The sequence below is a fragment of the Equus caballus genome, unplaced genomic scaffold, assembly GCF_041296265.1.
Source record: "Equus caballus isolate H_3958 breed thoroughbred unplaced genomic scaffold, TB-T2T haplotype2-0000608, whole genome shotgun sequence".
Classification (NCBI taxonomy): domain Eukaryota; kingdom Metazoa; phylum Chordata; class Mammalia; order Perissodactyla; family Equidae; genus Equus; species Equus caballus.
In genome coordinates, this window is record NW_027221940.1 from 113,697 (window position 1) to 130,594 (window position 16,898).

The window sequence follows — 16,898 nt, forward strand, 5'->3', positions numbered from 1 at the left end:
GACCAGACCCAGGCGGCACCACCTCCCAGATATGGGAGGCGTTATCACATGTCCACCCGAAGACGTCCCTGGGAATGTGTTTCTAGCGCCATCCCATCGTGCAGGTTGGGAGACTGGGGAGGCCCTGAGAGGCACAGTGGCTTTTCCAGGACACAGAACTGCTAGGAAAAAGGAGATCCGAACTGGGGCGCTCTCTCTTCAAAGCTGGGGCGCTGGTTCCGATCCCAAGGAGCTGTGGGGAGGGCTGTGATGGAACTTTCTGTACAGCTCGGGAGATGACACGGGCAAGGAGGGTGAGCGGTCAACAGCCCCGAGGGGGCTTTGGGTGGGTCTGATGGAGGGAAGGGCCCCCCATCCTGGAACCTTGGAGACATGACCTCACTTCCTTGGCGACCGACCCCAACAGAGCTTAGAACTCTGGTCACCAGGCAGCCATTTTGTACACATAGCCCATTTGACCAGAGACACTCGACACAGGAGGATGTGTTCATGTATCCCCTCTTTGCGAGGCTCTGGCGCACAGAGAGCCAACAATGACAGTCTTCTCCAGCGCTGTCGACACTGGCTGAGACCGCACCTCCAAGACCTCAGGCCATTCGGAAGAAGGAACCCTCAGGTAACACAAGGCAGCCCAGGGCGGGCCACTCCGGGTCAGGCCACAAGTGTGATCCCACCCTCCCATGCGGGCAGCCCCACACCCCTTGACCCTTATTGTGTGTGTGTGTTGGCGGGCATGGAGTGACGGAAGGCAGGGATGAGCGTGGAGCTACCCTGGACGGGAGCAGACGGTTAGGGCTTGGAAGCCTGGCGGTATGTCGTGTTCATATCCCAGGTGGTGGCTGGCAGGATGGAAGGTGAGTGCTGGGAGCCAAGCCGCCCTACCCGTAGGTGAATCCCAAGCCCGTGAGGTGTCATCTCATTCGCTCCCTGTCTGGAGGTCTATGCGGATGCCCCTCTGTCTGTGCTCGGTGTGCGGGAGAGTTTTCCCCCTGTGGGCAAGTGCAGGCAGGCCCCTGCTACCTGCCGCCGCGGCCACCGGACGCTGTCTTTGCAGAGCTCCACCCAGGAGATGGTCCAGGAGCTGGCGCATGGGTCCTACGGCTCCATCTCCCTGGACAGGGGGCAAGTGCAGCAGACCACCGACCTTGCCCGGGGCTGGACTGAGGGGAGAGTGAGTGACACCCGGGGCCCTGAGATCACCGGGGTGTGTCCACAATCCAGAGTCAAATCTGGAGCCCTCCCCTGGACCCGCCCAGGGCTTTCCCACTGGAGTGTCCCAAGGGCCCAGTCCCAAAGGAATCTGGACTTCCACGCCTCCTCACCAGCTACCTAGGAGGGTGGGAAGTCGCTCTTTCCTAACCCTAGGCGGAGTAGACAAAACACTGATGTTTGCGCTTCACACTCGGCCAGGGGCATCTTTGAAATCTGCCATTTTCTGAATCTGAAACCTCTGTAACGAGGGTCTCAAACCTCCCTTTCGTGTAAAAGAAAGAAAAACCAGCGTCCTTTCTTGTAGTCAGCCAGATCCTCACAGCGTCTGTCTGCCCGTGCACTGTCTCCCGACTGGGGAGGGCTGAGGTTCCCACCAGACATTTCCCTTCATGTCAGGAGCACATGAAGCCTCAGGTGGGGGAGCGGGGGAGTCCTGCAGCCCTGGCTTAGGGCGGTTCTCAGTTCCGACGCACAGGACCCTGAGCAGCCACTTGGCAGCCCGAAGCTTCCGTCCTCTCATCTCTAGAATGGGGATGTTTGTGTTGGATTCGCTGGTCAGTGCTCTTAATGCACGCTTTGGTGCGGGGCGGTCTGTCCTTGCCAAGCCAGCCAAGTGTCCTGAGGAACTCATCGTATAATCCTCCCCCCGCCCAAACTCAAATTGGACTTTTCAAGCCTGGAAACCGGTTGGCTGTGGGCAATCCTGTCCCTCCTCTGCACACATCCCTGAGGGGCTCACAGTTCCTGGGGGACCTCCAGACCTTGACTTCCTGGAGGTTCACGCTGGTGCTGGTGACTCTGTGTCCTTCCTCATCTCACCCAGCGCGGAGAGTCACTCGGGCAGCGGAATGAGGCCTGCAGGATGCGGGCCCTCCAGGCAGGCCTGCTGGAGAGGCTGCCGCCGTCCATAGGACCAGCCTTGGCGCCTCGAAACATGGCCAACGTCACCACCATCGTGTTTGACTGCGCGGCTGTCCTCACCTCCCACGGGGTCCTGGACCACCTACTTGCTACGTGAGTGCCCAGCCCCTCCTCAGCACAGTGGTGACTCTGCCCACTGCCAGCTGTGTGTCTTGGAAACGGCCCTCCATCTCTCTGAGCTTCGATTGCTCCTCTGCAAAGTGGAGTGGGAGAGGATAAACTTCATCGGGTTCTGGTGGGCACGAATGGGATGAGCCACGGCAGGTGCTTCCCTGGGGCCTGGCTCTACAGAAGGGGCTGAGAGACGTGCCGTGGTTGTTCCTGGTTATTCTTTCCCTCTCCCCGATGAAGAGCAGTCTGCTCCCCCATCGCTGGGATGGGGCCTTTCTGAGTTTGCAAAGGCACACGGAAAGCACTCTGGCAGGGAGTGTGGGATTCCATGCAGCTGGTCGTGGGGCGGGTCCTTGGAGTAGCCAAGGAGGGGTCTCCGGGGCCGCAGAGGGGCCCCAGGCCCACTCAGCTACCGGGGATGCTTCTGGTTGGAGTTCATTCGAGAACACTGTATATTAAGCACCTGTGACATGCGGGAGCTTTAGAGACACTTGGCACAACGCAGTGAATGAAGCAGACACAGCCCCTGGACCCCCGCAGCAGCCTGAGACTCAGATAGTCACACACCATATCATCCACAGATCCTGTCCCCCGCCTGTCCCAGGGGATGCCCTCCTATGCTCCTTTACGACTGGAGGCCTCTTCCCACGTTCTCATGCATGATGGACCCCAGCGCCAACTAAAGACCTGAGTGTTCTTTGAGTGCCAGACGAGGGCCTCCTGTCTCCACAGAACAGGGCTGGGGGAGAACAAGAGGACAGAGGACTGTGGCTGGGGCGGGCCCGGCACAACTCTGATCTCACTCATCTTTTGATTCCTCTGGGAGGGCTGAGGTCTGATGGCTTCTACTGCAAGGGGATAGGAGTGAAAGAGAGCTGTGGGTGGGGTCCCAGAGCCCCTGGGAACCAGAGGGGAGGCTGGCTTGAGCTGTTCCCTGGCGACCCATCCCCACCACAGTCCCGTCTCCCTCCGCTTCCCCTTCTCCATAGCCACCCCTTCTGACCACCACCAGCAGGCCCAGAAGAGAAGGGGTGTTAGCGAGCCGCTCACACATCGGCCTCAGTCCTCAGTCCACTTGCACAAGGGCGTGGAGGGCTGGGCTGGACTGTGTCCAGCCTCTTTGCGAGAAGAGTGGCAGTGGGAAGAAGAGACTCACACAAACCCCGTGTTCCACCTGCTGGATGAGCAGGCCTGCCACTGCCAGGATGGCCACACAGGAGTCAGCGCCGGGGTGGGACTCCCCCCTGGTGGAAAGGGGCAGGCACAGGGCCCAGACCCAAAGCAGGGTGCCTTGGGAGGACAGTGTGGAAGCGACGGCCAGGCCTCTGGCTCTGTGGCCCAACTGCTTCCGCCCAGTACCGCGTCTTCTATGGTGGGAACCTGGCTGGACCCAATGCAGGATTTCTGGGAGCCCACGCCCTTTCCCTCTTTCAGGATGCGGCTGGCCTCTCTGCGTGTCATCTGGCCTGGGTCGCACCTGGGAGGCCCTGCCTACCTTCCCCAGGTCCAGCTGCAACATCTGGGGCCCAGGAGGGCAGAGCTGGAAGGTGAGGGCACAGCAGTCTGGGAAGACTGTCTGCGGTGGGGTTCACGGGCTGGGGTTCCCTTCAAGACAGCGGAGTCTCTCCTGTCTTGTAAAGTCGGGTACGTAGGTGAAACTTTCTCTTTCTCCCGCTGCAGCGCCAGTTCCAGAGCTCCTGCCGGCTCTAGAGCCAGAGCAAGGGCCAGCTCCGGGGCCAGAGGCAGCTCCAGCTGTAGTTCCACCGTCCGCGCCGGAGCTGGAGGCGGCCTCACCACCAGCAGCCTCACCTCCAGCAGCCTCACCTCCATCGGCCTCTCCAGGGCCGGAGCGAGCGCCATCAGCTTCAGCCCCAGTGCCAGCTTCTGAGCTGGAGCAAGATGCGCCATTGACTTTTGGACGATCTCTGCCTCCAGCTGCCGAAGTCACCGCAGAAGCGAGCGCCGAGCTGAGAGAGGAGAGGCCTAAGCTGCTGGACTTCCCTCCGAAGCTGGTGGCCGAGCAGCTGACCCGGATGGATGCGGTGAGCAGCGGGGCTCTTGGGCTAGGTGGGGCCCGCCTTGGTGGGCCATCAGCTGCCCCAGACCTCCTGTTCCCTCAGCCGCAATCCAACGATGTGGGTGCAAGTCACAGCTCCCCCACTTACCCACCGGGTGACCTGGGCCACCTTCTGGCCCCCAAGTCCTTGCTGTCCCCACATGGACAGTAGAGAGCACACCAAGGGCGGGCACCTGCTGGGCAGAGTGGCTGTGCGGATGGATGAGGTCGAACAGAGAGGAAGCGGGGCAGAGAATAGCCCTCTGGTGGGGGAGGGAAGCTCACTGGAGTGCTGCCAAGTCCTGGGTCACTCACCCATCGGCCCAGGAGGCCTCAACAGCCTCCGTACTTATTAGACACCTAGTGCGTCCTTACCGACATGGAAGACAGGCAAACAAAGCCCATGGTTGTTGCTGCCTCGGGGGAACGTGCAGCTGAAAGGGGAGTGGGACCAGGGGGTGATGAGAACGGGTGGAAGATGCCCCTTGAGATGGGCAGGTGTGAGCCGTGTTCTGGTGCTTGGGGGAAGCAAGACTGGGCTGCGAGCCAATGGGACTTCTCTTCCCCGCCCCTATTGGGTCCTCGGTCATCCTGCGCTGGGCGGCCTCAGCGGACACAGACAAAACCCAGAGACTCCCAGAAGCTTCAGGCCACCTCCTCAGGTTCCTGAGCTGCAGCTGACCAGTGCCTCCTGCCTGGGGCTGCGGGGGCCTGCAGACTCTGAGCTCGGGTGTGGCAGGGTCAGGTGACAGTCCCCATCCTCCCCAGGAGCTGTTCAAGAAGGTGGAGCCCCGCCACTGCCTGGGTTTTGTGTGGTGCCAGCGGCCCAATGGGAGCAAGGAGTACCTGGCTCCCACGGTTCGGGCCACTATCAACCAGTTTCTTCACGTGTCCGGCTGCGTCATCACGACGTGCCTTGGGGACCTCAGCATGACGGCCCAGGACAGGGCCAGAGTCGTCGAGCTGTGGATTCAGGTGGCCAAGGTCAGTAGCGGCAGGGCCCAGGGAGCCCCTCCCTGGAGTCAGGGGGACTGCCCCTTCTCCTCTCGCAGCTTTCAGCCTTGAAGTCGGTGGTCTGGGCCTCGGCAAAGTCCTAGGCCCCTTGCTGCCAAGGGCCTGCTGACCTTGAGTGCTGGTCCCAGTGGTGGGAAGCTCCCTTCCCGCCCTGGGTTGAGCTAAAATCTTCCTGCCCGCGAGCGTTACTCATCAGCTCCCAGGTGTGCCCTCCCTCGCTTCCCTGGGCATCTGCCTCATCCAGGACAGCAGAAGCCCACGAGGGGACACAAGCCAGAGGAAGCAGGGCTCCATCCCGCCGTCGCAGCTCATTCCCTTCCCTTCCTCAGGAGTGCCGAGTCCTTGGAAATTATGCGTCCCTGCGTGCCATCGTGTCTGCTCTGCAGAGCCCCTCCATCAGCCGTCTGCAAAAGACATGGGGACGAGTTGCCAGGTGGGTAGGCCGTGCTCCATCCAAGCACCACCAGGGCGGACCAGACATCCCCCGTGCGACTGCCATGGACCCCTCATTCAGCTAGGACCATCTGGGAGGCAGCGGACCCTAGGGATGGGGACTGGCCTCCTTGCTCGGGTCTCTGAGACTCTCTGAGACCCTAGGCAGTGGCTCCCCCCTTGTCACATCCTGGATTGAGCCACACTGGAGATTTCCAAGGGTGTACTTCGCAGCAACGGAGCCCTCATCGGCAACCAACGCTGTTAGAAACAATGTGCTCAGTCGGAGTGGGAATGGAGGCCCCAGGTGACCGCAGGAGAGCCTCCACCCGAGTCCCACGGTGACCTCAGAGCTCCGAAGAACCCGGGGAAAACCCTCGTCCAGGCCCCAGGCCCTTTGAACCTTCCGGGTTCTCAGCCAAAGGCATTTCGCCTTCAACCGCCCCGGGTTTTCTTTCCTCCTTTCCTCTCCCCTCAGGAAGAGCTCTCGAAAGTTGAAGAGGTTCATCAAAGACCAGTGGGTGAGCAGGAGGCAGCTGGTGAAGGTAAGACGGAGGCTGCACATCTGGAAGGAGGGGGAGCGAGAGGGGAGGGGACCCGGCAGGATGAGCTTTGGTTCTCCTGTCACGTGAAGTTGGTCAGGAAAAGATGGACAGGAAGAGGGATGTGCTAGCTCCATGGGCAGGTGGGGGCAGTTTGGGACAGGAGGCCAGGGGCATGGGATAGAATGGTGCGGGCTGGACTGTTCCAGGAGGCTGAGGACCTGGCAGAAGGTGCCGGTGTCTGGCTTCCATGCTGCTCCATCAGCTGCCCTGCATCTTCCTCCTGGCCACTGGCTGGAGCGAGTGGGCGGGCTTCCTTTCTTCCGAAGTCAGCCCAGTCTGTGCTCAGGAAGCCAGGGCCCCACTGCTCCTTCTGTCTTCACTGTGCCTCGCAAGAAGGGCACCCTGCCTGCCTGAGGGATGGGCACTGCCGGATCCCACGGGCCGGGGGCACTCAGGGGCTTCCCAGCCTTGGGACGGACACTGGACCTGGGACAGATCTGTGTCCCCTCGGTGACTCCCCACTCTGGCCCCTAAAGTGGGCGCTGCAGACAGTCCCAGTGGGATGCTCACCCAGGTCCTTGTTGGCGATGACATGTGCCCCGGAGGGCAAGGGCAAGTGCCCAGGGAACTGATGGCTTCTTCAGGGATCCTTCCCGCCCAGACGTCAGAAGTTTCCTCGTAAAACAGAAAGGAAATGCCACCCCGCAGTGCCCTGGTCGCCCCCTCCCCTGCTAGTCAGACGTGGCATTCGGGGTCCCCATCCTGAGCGGATGAAGAAAGAATTCTGTGCAGGGGAACTCCCTGAGGGGATCCTAGGGAGCTGAGGGCTTTAGCAAGGCCTTGGCCTCGGCCTGGGATCAGAGACTCCTGGGCGTTGGGGCTGGCAGAAGCCACTTGACCAGGCCTCCTGAGACACCTCATCTCCCTCCATCCGTGGCTCGGCCCAGCTGGGGGCCCGAACACAGCCTGAGAGTCCCGAGGACAGCACTGTGGTCAGCGGCTGGGCAGAGGGTGGTGTGAAGGCAGAGGAGACAGGGGCCTGTGGCTGGGAGGGGGAGCAGCCTCTCCTCTGGGGCCCCCTGAGCAAGTCCCTGCCCCTGTGTGGGCCTTGGTCTCCTCATCTGGGAGCCAGAGGGAGATGAGCCGTGGTGCAGGCCTCACAGTGGGTGCCGAGGCTCAAGGGTGGGGAGGAATGTGGGGAGCTTGGACCTGGCTCCAGAGGCAGGCTTGAGCGGAGAGCAGTGATGACGGTCAGATGACGCTTGGGCCTCAGGAGACTGTGGGAGGCAGACAGAGTCCGTCAAACCTTCCAGACGAGGTAACAGGTTCAGGGAGGCCTGGGCGGGCCCAAGGTCACACAGGAGTGAGTGTTGGAGCTGGGATGGCTCTGGAATCAGAGCACCCTGGAGGCGGGAGCCGCAGGGGCACCAGGTGACTGGGGCCACATGTCCAGGGTCCCCGATCTGGGAGGGGTCTGGGAGGACACTTGGAGGGGAGCGTCGGCTCACTGGCCCTGTCAACACCCTGGCAGGAGGCGACCTCTATGTTGACCAGCCTGGAGACGGGCCCCACAGGTGCCCAGAAGGTAAGGGTGCCTGTGGAGGAGGGGCCCAGGAGTCGCAGGAGAGGGGACTCCCCTTCCTAGCCGGAGGTCTCTACCAGCAGAGAGGGAGCCTTTCTCCTCCAGCCCTGCTCCTGGTGCCACAGACCTGAAATGCCTGCATTGGAAGTGACCAGGAGGAGGCCTGGAACGGATGGGCGCACAACGGATTTGGGACAGGGAGGGGCGGGGACCACGTACCCTGGGTTTTGCCAGAGCCGGCTGCTGGGAGGTGCCTGGAGGAGTTTGGGGTTCCTGGAGGAGAGAAGAGGAGGAAATTGGGGGGAGGCCGCCTAGGTGGGTAGCTTGGGCTGGGCAGGAGGCTGGGGTGAGGAGTGGAGGAGAGGTCTTTGACGGCTCCTGAGAGCGGGATCTCATCACCGTCTCCACCCCGCTGGCACAGGGGCTCATCCCCTTCCTTGGCACATTCCTCAATTACCTACTGCTGCTGGACACCAACATGGAGGATTACCTGGAGGTGAGTGAGCCTGGAGGTGGGGCTGGGGATCAGGATTCGGAGATTTGGGAGGAGAGACTTGCACTGAGGCCTGAGCTCACAACCCTTGGCAGAGTCCTCTCGTGAGGGCCTCACAGCCACCCCGGGAGCTGGGTGTCATGGCCATCTTAGTGATGAGTGAATATAGGATCCAGGTGAGCCGCCAGTCCAGGCTGCCTGACTGCGGAGCTGCTGGAGGGTGTGTCTGAGCTGGACTCAGCCTCTCCCTCAGGCCCCGCCCCTGCAGGGAGTGAAGCCAGGCCCCTCCAAGGCAGGAAGCACACGAGTGGCTGAGCATCCCTTCCTGCCTGAGGCCTCAGTCTGTCTGTCTGTCAGAGAGGGCTGTCTTAGAATGTCCCTGAGCCATAGCCCCGTGGCCTCCTTGCTCTGGAGCTCAGAGTCTTGCCCGGGACCCATTCCCGTTTCTGGTAGCGCCTGCTCCCTGGTCGACCCTGCTGGTAGTGCAACCTGAGAAAGGGTGGAGACGGGGGCTAGCTATGGGCTAAGGGGGCTGTTGCTCATGGGCTTTGGCTCTCTGCCTTCCAGGGAAATGAGATCAATTTTGAGAAAAGGAGTGAGGTGAGCAGCTGTGGCCTCCCCGTGCGGAGGGTGGGGCTGTGGCAATCAGAGACTCCTCCGGGGAAGACCTTCTCTGGCCCGATGCCTTGGGCCTTGCTTTCCTTGGGAGAGTTCGGCACCCAGAGCTGGGAAAGCCGTCCCATTGGTGCGTGGGGGAAGGGGCTGGCACCAAGGACACCTTCCTGCAGGAGGAGCTATTTCAAGCCAACTGTGAGAACGAGCAAGTCCTGCACGGAATTGGAGGGAAGGAGGGTTCCCATGTGGGCCAAGACCCCAGACCAGCTCCTTGACCCTCTTCTCACCTGTCTGAGTCCCCAGCACGGTCCCCCACCCAGGCCCCGTCTGCATCATGTCCTTTCTCCCAGGAATTCAAAGTCACCGAGCAGATCTTCCTGCTCCAGGAGGCAGTCCATCTTTACCACATTGAGGCTGAGGAGCGATTTGGGGCCTGGTTCGAGGCCATGGAGCCCCTCAGCGAGGATGAGAGGTGAGGCGGGGCAGGAGTTGGTGAGGGCAAGGCGGACTCTCTCTGATGGCCAGCTCCAGGGAGCCCGTGCCCGTGGCTTCCGGGTCAGTCCCGGGGCTTGTCGCATGGTCACCCGTGGGGCCCTGGGACTCCAACTGCTGGCCGTCTCTGGGAGGGTCACCTGAGGTGTGGCTCCCGGTAGCTGAAAAGTCCCCTCTGTCCTTTAGCTACAGCCTGTCCTGCCACCTGGAGCCCCCACAGGAGAGGGCCGGCAAGATGCGCCGGTTTTTCCTGCCCAAGAAGAACCGCGCGTCTCTCAGCTCAGGGCTCGGTGAGTGTCCAGACAGGCAGGGACTGAAGCCAGGGGCTCCGGAAAGCTTCGGGCTAAGCACGGGCCTAGGGAGATGGACAGCCGGCACGGGGATCCCAGCTCCACTGCTGACCAGGCCTGTGAGGGACAATTCCCTTGACCTTTGTGGGACTCAGCTTCCTCTTCTGTGAAATGGGTGAAGCGAAATGCCAGCTCCCATGTCAGGGACAATGGGGTAGTGTTGACTGAACACTCAGGACAAGGTTTGGAGCAGAATGCAGTGGGGCTGAGGTGTTGGGCTGGGATACTGGTGTGACCCCCCCAATCATCAGTGTCTTCTCTTCAGTCACCAGACCCCTGACGCAGAACCCAGCAACAGTGGCAGATCCCGGTCCTTCCAACAGCTCGAGTGCAGCCTGCTCTTCAGCGGCGGGGACGCGGCTGGGAAACACGCGGGGCCCCAGGCCGGCTCCTCCCATGCTGATGGGGAGAAGAACATTCTAAGCCTTTTCCTGGGAGCCCTGGAGCCCAAGAGGGAGGGGACGACCCCACCCCACAGGCCTGGCAGCTCCACCCCAGCGCCTGTTTACCACTTGGGAAGGGGCCGTATTTCTTTCGTGTTAGTAGTTAGTGCTAGTTTTGAATTTGATGTTAAAATCCTGTTTCTGTTCCAGCCTGCGAGTCACGGTCTGGTTCTTTCCCCTCCTGTGCTCGTGTCAAGGAGACACAGACTCTCGCGTTCCTCCTGGAATGAAGAAATCTTGCAGGGTCTCGGCTTATTGTATGTGAGAGAAGGGAGAAGGGCCAGGCCCCTCCCTGGATACTGAGGGACACCTCCGCGCCCCCCCTTACTCAGAGGACGGCTTCATTTCAGTGTGGTTCACGTGGGCCAGGAGCAGAGACAGCACCCAGAGCTCCTGGCATTTAGAGGGTGGAGGTACTTTCACAGGCAGAGCAACAACCACTGGAATGCGGGTGTCTTTAAAATGGCACGGGCCAGCACCACGACCTGCCCCAGGACAGTGGCTGCTTTTCCACCCCTTTGGAGGAGAGGCCACGTTTTCGGCTTCTCTTGTGGAGGTTCCTCTTCACCAGATGTTAGGAACTTGTCGTTTTCTAATGAGGCTCTGGACAGCAGCAGCTCTAAGTGCAGAGAACGATGTAAAAGCTCAAAACGTGCATGTGGAGGGTCAAGGCCGGAGAAGGTCATGTGCAGATGGACTAAGGGCAGGCAGGACCCTCCCTCCCCCGGCCCCTCTGGGGGCTCCATGTTCACCCTTCACCTGGATTGGAATCCTCTGGGATCCTGGTCCACGGCTCTGAATTCCTTTCCCTGCAAGTTTGGTATCCAGGGGGACAGATCTGTGATGCAGCTTTGAAGGCTACATCTGGGCATCCTTCCCGACGCATCACTGCTCCTTGTCCACCAGGATTTCCTGCCTCCGTGCACTTCCTTCTGCAATTCTTGGAAGGGCAGAAATTCCCTCGAATGCCTCGGCCTCTCTGTCCCGTACCTCGTGGCCACTCCTCCCTGGCAGGGTCTGACGGATCACGGGTGGAGTCTGCTTTGCAAACATTAGATACCCTAATCCTGGCCAAAGAATGACCTATACTCTCCCTCGCTGCCCAGGGTGACATCTGGGCCCCTGTGGTTCTGAGGTGTGTGGTCTCAGGCAATCACCTGTTCACACACTCAGGCATGTTGTTTCTGACTCATCCTAACGGGGCAGGAGGACCTGAGCCTATAAACCATGCAGCCCCTCGGAGGGCTGTGTTCTCTTGCCCAGCCTTATGCTCCGTTTATGGTGTGGGTGTGAACCTTTCCCGTTGGAAGCTTTCAGAGATGAGTCGTGAGAGGAGGGTGGTTGAGGGGTCCAGCAGGGAACGCAAGCAAACGGATGACGGGTAAACACAGCCTGACAAAATTAAAACACTTAAATGGTTCCAGTCTGGTGGTGAGCAGACACTGCTCCGAGCTCACTCCAAGAACCCACCCGGTGACCAGGAGCTAGAGGGTTACCACCTGGCATTTTGAACGCCCACCCCCCCCACCCCACCCCGGGAAAGACCCTGTAAGACTAGGACCACAGGAAGTGCTTGGCCCTTCTGAGTTCTCCCCTCCTTTCTGATGGCTGCAAGTGTCACCCAGACACACAGCAGCGTGAACCCTGCCAGGGAGGCCTCCTCAGTACGGCCAGCAGCTGAGGAGAAATGCTGGTTCCCAGCAGCCCAGGCCCTTCTTGGTATGGCACAGCCATCCAGGAAGGTGACTTTCTAAATGGAAGCCGGAGCCGGCTGTACCTTCCCGCCACAGAGAAAGAGAAGTGCCAAGTCCCAAGGCTAGTGCAGGCCCAGGAGGAAGACACCGTGTCCAAGGGGTTTCCCTCACAGGGCCGTGAGGCTCCTGAGAGCCGACCCTTTGGTTGCAGCGCTTTGTTTGTCATGAGCCTACCAGACGGCAGAGGACAATAACTCGCTGCCTCTTTGGGCTTCCAATGGCCAAAAATGAACTGATCGCCAGCAAAAAGAGGCCCACATGTGCAGCACCTGTATCTCATCAGTCTTTATGTTACTTTGATATAAATTTTAGAGAGAGAGCTATATATATATGTTCACTCACACACAAATATATCATGCACTCTAACTTATTCCAAACAGAATCAAGAAATAATACTCATACTCCTCAAATGCACGGTTTTGCAGCTGGTTCCCTCTCGGTAGCTGGTATTTATAAGCACCTTCTTCCAGGACCCATTTCATCTTCCCTTCGCCCTCCACAAACCCCGCGGCTGGTCATGGTGCTCTGCCTGGTTAGGGGACCATAACCTGCCTTCCTGAAGGGTCTGGGTCATGGCAGTCCTACCTGGATTGGATTCTGCTCATTCCCTGGGGACTTCAAGCCCAGGACGTGCTAGCCCACAAAACGCGGTCAGGAATCTCCTGAAGTCCACACGTGGGCTTCCTCCTCTCCAGGCTGAGGAGCAGAGGGAAGCCCGAGTCCCAGAGGAACACGAGGGCTCCAGACAGTGTCTGCTTTGCATGTCAAGATGGAGAAAACTCAGGGGAAACTCTGAGGGTGAAGCAAGGCAGTCCGTTGTCATCATTCTCTGCACTGAATCCACCCAGACGGTTCCAGCAGAGGCTCCACAACAAGCAGCCCCAAGCACCCAGGCGGGAGGCCGGCTGCGCTGTCCTGCCTGGGCTTGCCCAGTACATGCATGGTCTACATATTTTGCAAATGACCACAGCTGAAGATGCCCAAGGGCTAAGATTCACCCTGAGCTAACATCCATTGCCAATCTTCCTCGGTTTTTTTTTTTTTTTTCGCTTGAGGAAGACTAGCCTTGGGCTAAGATCTGTGCCCATCTTCCTCTATTTAACACGTGGGATGTCTGCCACAGCATGGCCCGATAAGCGGTGTGAATGTCCACAACCGTGACCCGAACGTGCCAATGCCGGGCCTCCAAAGTGGAGTGGGCCAGTTTAAGCCCTGCGCCACCCTAGGTTATTTTAACACATCACTCTCAGAAACTGATAAATCTGTCACGTGAAGGTAAGCAATTCTAAAGAGGATTTCCATAATACTGCAAGCTCCATCCCTCCAATAGACAATCAAGTCCTAACAAGCAGCGGTTTATTGTCACGTTGCTGATGCCGGAAAAGGTCTCTGTTGACAGCACGATCCCTCAAAGGCCTTGTCCATTTCTGTGAATCCAATTTCCAGCACATAGAGATCTAAAGATTGAGGCAAATGTGGTCTTTCCTCCTTGCAACTCTGAATTAACATGCAATAAAGAGCAGAAAAATGGAGACCTGGAAGCAGACCTCTTATTTGAGAACAGAGATATACCAGCGCTTTTGAAATGATCTTTGGAGTCTACCGGAGTATTGCACAGAAGGAATGATCCATTCCGACTAGGTAGGTTTTACTGTGTCGCTGTGAGGGCGACAACGGAATCATCCCGCGAATCGGTAACTCTCTGTGACTTTCAAGCGCAGATAAATAATATACTTCGGAAAGGAAAATGCGAGAGCACCGTGAAACGGAAAGCCCTCCTTGCTCTACTCAGCTGAAATCCAGTCTCTCCTCCACAAGAAATCCCTGTCTATGCTTCCTACGTCCCACAGAGGAGTTTAATAAAAGAAAAGGATTGGTATGTCTTGAAGTTGCAAGAGCTCAAGCAAGAAAACGTGGGACCCTTCAAGGAGACGTCAGTGAAGTGCCGGGCTCCATCTCAGGGGCACCAGCGTCTCCTCTCTTTCCTGGTGCTGTCAGCACATCCTTCTTGGGCGCTCACTTTCTCTGCCTGGCTGCTGAGCCTGTCCACAATCGCTCTCTCCCGCCCTCTTCCCCGTCCCCTCCTGTTTGCTCAGATCTTCCACAGTCACCAGCAATTGTTGGCCGTGGAGCTATGGGATGCCCAGACCAGTTCCCAGAATCATCTCTGCCAAATCTGAGGAAGGGCAGGGGTGTGTATGGGACTGGACGGGGCACCCCATGCGAGCGCACCCCGCAGGAATTCACCTCTGCTGCAAGGTGCAATTTTGCAAGGCTACGGCAAGTTCCAAAGGGCTTGCCACTTCTCTCCTGCCAGCAGACCTGTTGGGGCTGGTGCCACGTGCTCTCCCAGTGACCCCTCACTGCTGGGTGGGATGGCATTCTAGTAACTGGCCTTCTGAATATGTAACTGCGCATCCTCAAAGAGATGGGAATTCTTAATCCGGGCTTTGGTTTGGGTTGATTCCCACGATCACGCAGCTTCCTCTGCGAAGACTTGACCATCATCACTTCTTTTCCTCTCGTCCTGTAAAAGTAATCATGAAACTGGACCCAAATGAGAAATGAAGCATGGCTTCTTAGGACAATTATCTCAGTTTCCCTGTACTTCCACCCTTCCTCTCTCCCTCTGGAGCTCTTCTGACCTGTGTCCCAGGACATCGTCAAGCAGATTTGGGTCAAGGACAGAAAGCTCAAGGTCAAAACTCAGGACTGCTCCAGATCAGTTTTCCTCCCCCGTCTCGTAACACCCCCTCCTTGTTTCAGTGTGATTTTATTCTCTTTTGTTGCTCTTGCCATTCTCATCTGTGCAAGTCCTGGCACTCTCTCTGAGGACACGTGATCCCCCAGCTTACTATAGATCCCAATTCCCAACCTTTCTGTGTTTTCTGACTATTCCTTTGGTTAACCCATTGGCCAGTTGTTGCTCTTAGCCTCTTTAGGGTCTAAATCAATTGTGACATTATCAACTACCCCACTCTTAGCGACTCACTCCCAGGTCCTGACATTTACATAACCCAAACGATCATGTTCACAACTAAATAAGTTAGAGTCCAGCCCCATGGCTGAGTGGTTAAAGTTGCGTGTGTTCTGCTTCAGGGGCCTGAGGTTTGCGGGTTCAGATCCCAGGTGCAGACCTACTCCACTCATCGGCCACGCTGTGGAGGCATCCCACGGACAAAGGAGAGGAAGACTGGCACAGATGTTAGCTCAGGGTAATCTTCCTCCTAAATAAAGAAATAAACCCTTCAGAAAATGTATTCATCCACCACAAATTCCTGATTTCCAATATGTCTTCAAACATTCGTACAGAAGATACCTGTTCCTTCAGATCGGAAGTGATGCCAGATCACCATGTCCTCACTTTAATTTCCTCGTGGACCTGTCAGTCCTACATTCCACGGACTGTGATCTCAATAATTTCCTTGAAATAATCAAAAATTCCTTACCACTCGTCTTATTTGTGTTGTAAAACCCGGGAGATCCTGATTATCTGCTTTGCCATTCTACTGCTAGTCTTATGATAACTGCTGAAGAAAAAGCACACAACACGATATTTTGTCATCACCATAAAGACAAAATCATCTGCATCAACTGGGAAGCATCCATAATGCCTGGACATTTTTTTTTCTTTTTTCATCTCTCGGGTCAATAGCAAAAACACCAAGGCACTCAGTTAACAAATGGGCAAAGGAGTAGAATAGCCATTTTTCCAAAGAAGACACACAAATGGCCAACAGCCACATGAAAAGGTGCTCAGCATCACTAATCTTTAGGGAAATGCAAATCAAAACCACAAGGAGATATCACTTGACACCGGTTAGGGCGGCTATTATCAAAAAAAGTAGAGGTGACAAATGTTGGTGAGGTTGTGGAGGAAAAGGAAGCCTTGCAACTGTTGATGGGAATGTAAACTAATACTGTAATGATGGAAAATAGTCTGGAGGTTCCTCTAAAAATTAAACCTAGCGTATAATGTAGCAATCTCACGGTATTGTGTTTTGTACTTCAAATTTCTAACAGAGTATATATTCTGTTAAGTGTTCTTAAAGCAAAATAATGATAATAGTAAAGGGGGTGGGAGGAAACTTTGGTAGATGATGGATATGTTTATGGCCTCGATGGTGGTGATGGTCTCATGGGTGGACACTTATGTTCAAATTCATCAAGTTGCATATGGAAAAGTATGACATCATTACCGATTCTTCTGCACCTTAAAACACAACATGTCCTCATCCAGAAAATGAATATTGACTACGTCTGGGGACAGACGTTAGTTAGACTTATCGTGGTGATTATTTCACGATACATGCAAATCATTATATTGTACAAATGAAACTAATATAAAGTATATGTCAATTATACCTCAATTAACAAGCGCACACATCATACAAGACTATTTGAACACTGTAAACGAGTTCAGTGAATCCCTGAAAAAATCCCATCCCCAAATGTCACAGGAAGCAAGGAGGATGAAGTAAGATGGAAAGTTGTTGTGCAAAGCTGCATGCAAATTAAAATCCTTTAAGTTGCGTTCAGCTGCTGTCACTGCAAACCAAGACAAGCATGGACAGTCCTTGGTGAGTCAGCTTCCGGTCAGCTCTTCCCCAAGGCCCGGCAGTCATGCGCCCCTCCCCTAGTGGGTCACTCTGCTCTGTCCTCCAAAGTGGCCAGCAGGAAACCCTGGTAAGATTCTGGAGGACAGCCGCTTTCTATCCTAGATACTCACGTTTTAACAGACACTCGAGATGAAATGTCAAGACTTAAAAGCATAAGTGTCTATTTGTGTAGTGTAGGGTATAAGGGAAACCATAGGAGGTCTTTTCAGCATCTCTCAACTCATAATGCAAACATAGCCCTGTCTTCAGAAGGACCGTC

General features: G+C 56.8%; 1 protein-coding gene across 2 annotated transcripts; it reads left to right on the forward strand.

The window, feature by feature from the left end:
* Window positions 1–417: 417 nt before the first annotated feature.
* Window positions 418–10,415, forward strand: LOC138922191 (ral guanine nucleotide dissociation stimulator-like). 2 transcript variants are annotated; one of them, XM_070259033.1, is made up of 14 exons: window positions 418–616; window positions 1,055–1,171; window positions 2,036–2,226; window positions 3,679–3,791; window positions 3,925–4,286; window positions 5,069–5,284; window positions 5,644–5,747; window positions 6,225–6,291; window positions 7,823–7,876; window positions 8,295–8,369; window positions 8,934–8,966; window positions 9,332–9,453; window positions 9,660–9,763; window positions 10,089–10,415. In XM_070259033.1, the coding sequence occupies exons 1-14, from the start codon at window positions 482–484 to the stop codon at window positions 10,244–10,246; spliced, it is 1,851 nt and encodes a 616-aa protein (XP_070115134.1). In that variant the 5' UTR covers window positions 418–481; the 3' UTR covers window positions 10,247–10,415. The 2 variants fall into 2 exon arrangements, with proteins under 2 accessions (XP_070115134.1, XP_070115135.1); XM_070259034.1 differs by having other exon boundaries at window positions 594–854.
* Window positions 10,416–16,898: the final 6,483 nt, after the last annotated feature.